Below are 6,000 nucleotides of genomic sequence, written 5' to 3' on the forward strand. Positions count from 1 at the left end.
CCGTGCTCAGTCCACTGAGCTATACCAGCCAGGGCTTTTTTTTTTTTTTTAAGATTTAAAAAAATTTTAAATTTATTTTTAGAGAGGGGAAGGGAGGGAGAAAGAGAGGGAAAGAAATATCAATGTGTGGTTGCCCCTCACGTGCCCCCTACTGGGGACCTGGCTGGCAACCCAGGCCTGTGCCCTACACTGGGAATTGAACCAGTTAGGGGGAATTGACCCTTTAGTTCACAGGCCAGCATTCAGTCCACTGAGCCACACCAGCCGGGACTATTTTTTGTCTTCGTGTGTGGTGTGTATATATATGCCTATACAATTTCCTTTTTTCAAACTTAATGTAGCATGGATTTTGGAAAGACATCATCATTTTGGCATGTTGTCAGGCAGGATGTCGCCCGAGACGGTTGTCAGGCCAATGGTCAGGACTTTTGGCAAGTACTGGGAATGCAGGCCACAGTGAGTCCCAGAATTCTCTCAGTGAAATTTAAATTGCAAGTGGCCTGAATAAGCTTGGGAGGGAGGATAAGCTTCCTTGTGAAGGGAGCCCAGGAGCCCCTCAGCCTCCACGCACGTGCAAAGGAAGGGGCAACAGCTGAGCCGCTGGCAGTTGGGCTGATCCGCCTCGCCCACAGACTCCCCCGTTCCCCAGATTTGTGGCCTCCTTCCCTCTTGATGCTGGCTATTGAACCATTGACCAGGCGGTCTCCAAAGGTCACCACATGCTGTGAGGGAGTCCCAGCTGTGGCTTTACCTCCAGAATAGGCCCTGCCAATTCTGTCTCTTGGTCTTCGCTGGCTGCTTCTGAGGGCACATTTTTCTCTTCCTTCAAGGAATGAGAACCCTGTGTTTTCAGATGTTTCAGTGTGATCATGGGCCATGGGTCCCTAGTATAAATAAAGCCAAGAATTTCTGCCTTTTCCACTATGGAGTTATTTGTAAAACCGAGGCAAAGGCTTGGACTTAGAAAAGAGTCCCAGGCACAGTACAGAGTTATGTGCTGCATAATAACATTTTGGTTAACGAAGGACCACACATACGACAGTAGACCCGTAACTTTATAATGAAGCTGAAAAATGCTATTGCCCAGTGATATCATAGCCCAATGCATCGCTCATGTGTTTGTGGTGATACTGATAAACAAACCCATTGTGCTTCCAGTTGTGTAAAAGTTTAGCTTATACAATAATTTATAACACACAATACTTGATAATAAAAGACTTTAACTAGCTTATGTATTTACTATTCATTATTTTAGGTGCATTTTTTCTACTAAGAAGCTATACCCTATATACATGTGTAAGTGTACTCTGATGTTTGCACAGCAACGAAATCACCTAATGGCATTTCTCAGAGCGCATCCCATTGTTAAGCAGCACGTGCCTTTGGTGATTTGTATCCGTGCTTCCTCCGGGTTCCCAGCCAGGACTGAGTGCTTACCTTCAGGGCTTAAGTCCATTTCCAGCATTGCCTTTACTTTTTTAGTTGAACACAGAATCTGTTGGTCTTTCTCCTGGCTGATATGGCAAGGGGACCTCAAGGAATGAAATGTTCCCTCTTGTAGGTAGCAGCCCTCTCTGGAGATGCGCGACGCTGCCTGGACATCTGTAGGCGTGCCACAGAGATCTGTGAGTTCTCCTGCCGGAAGTCTGACTCCCCTGGCCTGGTCACTGTAGCCCACGTCCTGGAAGCAGTGGATGAGATGTTTTCATCGTCATACATTACTGCCATCAAGTAAGATGCGTCTGCTTCCTGACCCTGAGCCTTCTCTGGAAGACCAGTGGAGAGGGCCACGGTCTGGGAAGGCCATGGAAGCATGTTTCCCTTTCAAAAGCTTTTACGCATTCAGCCTGCATTTACTGAAGGCGCTGCCCTTTTTCTTAAGGGGCATAGTCAGGAATGTAAACCTAGTATAGTAGGAGATTTCCATGAATTGAGTTACACTGTAGGTGTTTAGTGACGTGCTGGGGGAACAAGAAGAAGGCCACCTGTCACACACTGATTAATGTGCTCAGCTCAGGAGATGGGGGTGCTGGTGCCTTTCCACATGCAGTTGCTGTGCCCCTTGCCTCCCAAGTGGATTTATTATATCATTTTAAGACTTTTAGGAGGTTAAGTCCCCAGTTTTTTTCTGTCTCTAAAGGTGCAGAAAAGTTTTATTTGGCTTTCCTCTCTGTGTTGGTGTAGCCACTTACTGAGAATTCACATCTCTTTATTTCCTTTAAGAAATTCCTCTGTTATGGAACAGAGCTTCCTGAGAGCCATCCTTGCAGAATTCCATCGATCAGGACTGGAGGAAGCAACATTTCAACAGGTGATCGATCTTTTTTCAAATCCTTCTAGATTTTGGTCTGGTGCCTTAAAAATACGCGGGCATTTCAGTCACTGTGTAACAATTTGTGACAGCCTGATGATAATGCTAAAGAACTTCAAACCAGCACCTATTTTTATATGATGTTTTATTGAGTTACAGGAGAAGAGACCTTTAGCACCTGGTTTCTACATAATAGATTGAAGGTTTACTATGTGCCAGATACTGTTTTAGGACAGAGGTTCAAAGATGAACACGTCAAAAGTTACTACCTTAATACAGCTTATGTGGTATACTAGGGGCAAGACTTTCAGAATAAGCCATGTTTAAAATCACAAAGGTCCATCTGCACATTCTTTGACCATAGTTTCAATTGTATAGAGTAAAAGGCAGCGTGCGGGCTCATGCCGTAGAGGGGTTTACCTGAAATGAGCCCATAGCAATGGCTCCCTTAGAAGATGAACTGTTAAAGGTGTTGGAGTGCGTACCTGAGAGTGTGTACGTCTGTGTGTGCGTGTTTCAGACATGCAGGAGAACATTTCCTTCTGGATACTTCTTAACTTCCTTTTAGCTTTACTTTAAATTCTTTCTTAAACATTTAGATGCTGACCATGTTTTGCCCATTATTTTCCTTAGAGCCTGAAACAGCTCTCCTACAGAGTGACTTTCATTTTTGTTTGTAAACACTCCCTGGACATCTACAGTGTCTCATTAGCTGTGATGAGAATTGGGGACCCCAGGCTACACTGGTTAATACCTCTGCTCTGAAAAGCTTCTGATATTGGTGGGGGGTGGAGGGTAGGTTTATAAATAGAAGAGAGAGTAACCAGAAGGTACTACAGACTTGTCTGACCTACCTGGGGTTTTAGGTAGGAATCTGTGCTTCCAGCTACCCTCCTCCTTCTGTTTATTCATTATTTTCTTTGTGCTTTTGTGCTTTTGCGCTTTTGCAAGGGCCATGTGTCTTCACCTCTACACTGTGTCTAAGAAAAATGCCTCATAGCAAAATTTGACTTGAATTATGACAGCCTCCATTGTGGAACTCTCAGCCCTGGATACTAGAACTGTGTGTATAACAGCCTCAGTATTAGACATTTCATATCCATTAATTCAAGAGATACAATACATTTAATAGGTAAAACTGAAGTTCAGAAACTAAAATAACTCACCCAGGTGTCATACTTAGGTATTTGGTAGAACCAGGGTTCGGACCTGCTACTCCTGATTCCAAAGTCTGTATTGCATTCTGCCCCTCATTTGTGCCCCATTGGGCCACCCACAGATGCCTTCTCAGGTATTAAGTATCCTGGCCAAGAAGTGTCTGATTTCCCCAAAAGAGGAAATAAAGGATCCACTATAGACCAAGAACTATCGGTCTTTAACTTTTCCAGGAGCTGACCTTGGATTTGCTTTTTGTTTCTAGGTGTACAGGCAACACGTGGAACTATGCAGGATGGAGGGGCTGCCGTACCCCACCATGTCAGAGACCATGGCAGTGTGCTCTCACCTGGGCTCCTGCCGCCTCCTCCTTGTGGAGACCAGCAGGAATGACCTGCTCCTTCGTGTGCGACTCAACATTAGCCAGAGTGATGTGCTGTATGCCCTGAAAGAAGAGTGAAGGGCTTCAAAGGAAGGACTATGAACTGCTGTCTTTAATTTAGAGAGCCTGATTTTCTTTTGCTATAAGCACATGGAATTGTGGCAAAGTATACTGAAGGGAAATGGCTACTGTGTAGTTCGGAATTTTCTATTAACGAATTTTCTTTTGCCACAGTGTTCGGGAAATGTATAGTCATTACAAACATCAGATTATAAAACCATACCATCCTTCTGACTTTTATTTTTGTTAGAAGCCCCGCCACTTATTTAATGGTAACATAACCATATACAAAGGGGAACCCTAAAAAAACCTGGAATTATTTTCTGAAGGGCAGGCCTCGAGTAGTACAAGCTTCCCCCACTGAGTGCGTTCTAGGAACCCATCTGTATCAGAGTACCTCTGGCTTTGTGAGAAGCTGCATTCAGCTTCAGTGAATTTTTTTGAAGACTCTGTTGAGTGCATTTGCTCATTTCATGGTGGGTGATTTACAAGTGCACCTGCCCACACTGTTCTGAGTGCTCAGCAGTTCTGACCCAAAACTGCATGATCTCTGTGCCTCACCTCCCTATTCACTGGATTTTGTCCTGAGCAACTTCATTTTGGTTCCGTTCCCCAGATGAAAAAAGTCCTCAAAGGGAAACATTTTGCCCATGTGGAAGAAGTGAAACAAAAAAATGTCAGAGCCCTGGCTGGCATAGCTCAGTAGATTGAGCGCAGGCCTGTGAATCAGAGGGTCGCTGGTTCGATTACCAGTCTAGGGCACATGCCTGGGTTGTGGGCCAGGTCCCCAGTGTGGGGCATGTGAGAGGCAACCACACATTGATGTTTCTATCCCTCTCTCCTTCCCTTCCCCTCTCTCTAAAATAAATAAAATCTTTTAAAAAAAGTGTTAGAAGCACCAAAGGCATCAAAATTGAGAAGTTCAGAAGCTGTTTTGATCAGTTGAAAAAACGTTTATATAGGTGTATTGCATCAAATGGAGAGTACTTTGAGGGTAACTGAAGTTTAAACATATAAGAATAGGCCCTGGCTGGTGTAGCTCAGTGGATTGAGCACAGGTCTGCAAACCAGAGAATCGCGGTTTGATTCCCACTCAGGGCACATTCCTGGGTTGCAGGCCAGTTCCCTGCAGGCCAACTCCCAGCAGGGGATGTGCGGAAGGCAACCATACATTGATGTCTCTCTCCCTCTCTCCTTCCCCTCTAAAGATACATAAATAAATTAATTTTAAAAAAACCATAAGAATAAATATACAATTTTTATAAGTAAATTCCAAGGTGTTTGGGGTTTTTTTTTTTTTTGGTCCCCACTCATATATAAATATCTGCATACAATTACTTGTATTGATTAGTTTGGGGAGACTATTTAAGAAATTGGTTTATTGGTTGCCTCTGGGAAGGAAATGGATAGCTACAATCGGGTTAGAGGAAGGCTTTAACTGTATGTCCTTAACATATTTTTTAGGTTTTGAACAACATGAGTGAAACAAACTTAGTATATGAAAAAGAAATGCTGGAAATAATACTAGTGATAAAGAATCCCCAGCAACAAATAGCTAGAAAATGTAAATTTTAAGAAGTACCATTTATCCTAAAAACAAATCTTTAAATGAAAAAGACTTAGATGGCACAGGCAATATGAAGGTACCTAGGAATAAAGCTAATAAGAGGTAATTAATCTCTAAATAGAAATCAGTTCCAATCAGAATCTTGGCAGGGTTTTTTGTATAACTTTGCAAGTTAATTCTAGTATTTACATGGAAACCAACAATGGGACAAACTGACATCTCAAGCATCCTCATGAGAAAAACATATCACTCATATGATGTAATAATCCTATCAGAAATTTTTGACCTGAATCTGTTGAGAAATTTACCAGTTAAATCAAAGTTGTGGGGAAAATATTCTACAAAGCAACTGTCCCTCTTCAAAAATGTTAATATCACAAAAGACAAAATCAAAATAGAGAAACTGTTCTAAACTAAACGAAAATAAGTGAGAGCTAAATGCACTGTGAATCTTGATTGGATTTGTATATTTAAGAGATATAAATATGAACATTTATAATAGGTATACTAGTATGTAAATATTAA

The 6,000-nt window shown here is 42.4% G+C and overlaps 1 protein-coding gene across 6 annotated transcripts in view; it reads left to right on the forward strand.

The window, feature by feature from the left end:
* The window catches only part of ORC1 (origin recognition complex subunit 1), a 32,526-nt gene extending 27,951 nt beyond the window's left edge, over positions 1-4,575 (forward strand). For all 6 annotated transcript variants that reach the window (XM_037043279.1, XM_037043283.1, XM_037043277.1 and 3 more), the window contains 3 exons: positions 1,562-1,731; positions 2,224-2,311; positions 3,732-4,575. In XM_037043279.1, the coding sequence (XP_036899174.1) occupies positions 1,562-1,731; positions 2,224-2,311; positions 3,732-3,926 (453 nt within the window). In that variant the 3' untranslated portion in view covers positions 3,927-4,575. The remainder of the gene's footprint in view (positions 1-1,561; positions 1,732-2,223; positions 2,312-3,731) is intronic.
* The last annotated feature ends 1,425 nt before the right edge of the window (positions 4,576-6,000 follow it).

The sequence above is a fragment of the Sturnira hondurensis genome, unplaced genomic scaffold, assembly GCF_014824575.4.
Source record: "Sturnira hondurensis isolate 20B ecotype Veracruz unplaced genomic scaffold, ASM1482457v3 Scaffold0004068, whole genome shotgun sequence".
NCBI classification, from domain to species: Eukaryota; Metazoa; Chordata; class Mammalia; order Chiroptera; family Phyllostomidae; genus Sturnira; species Sturnira hondurensis.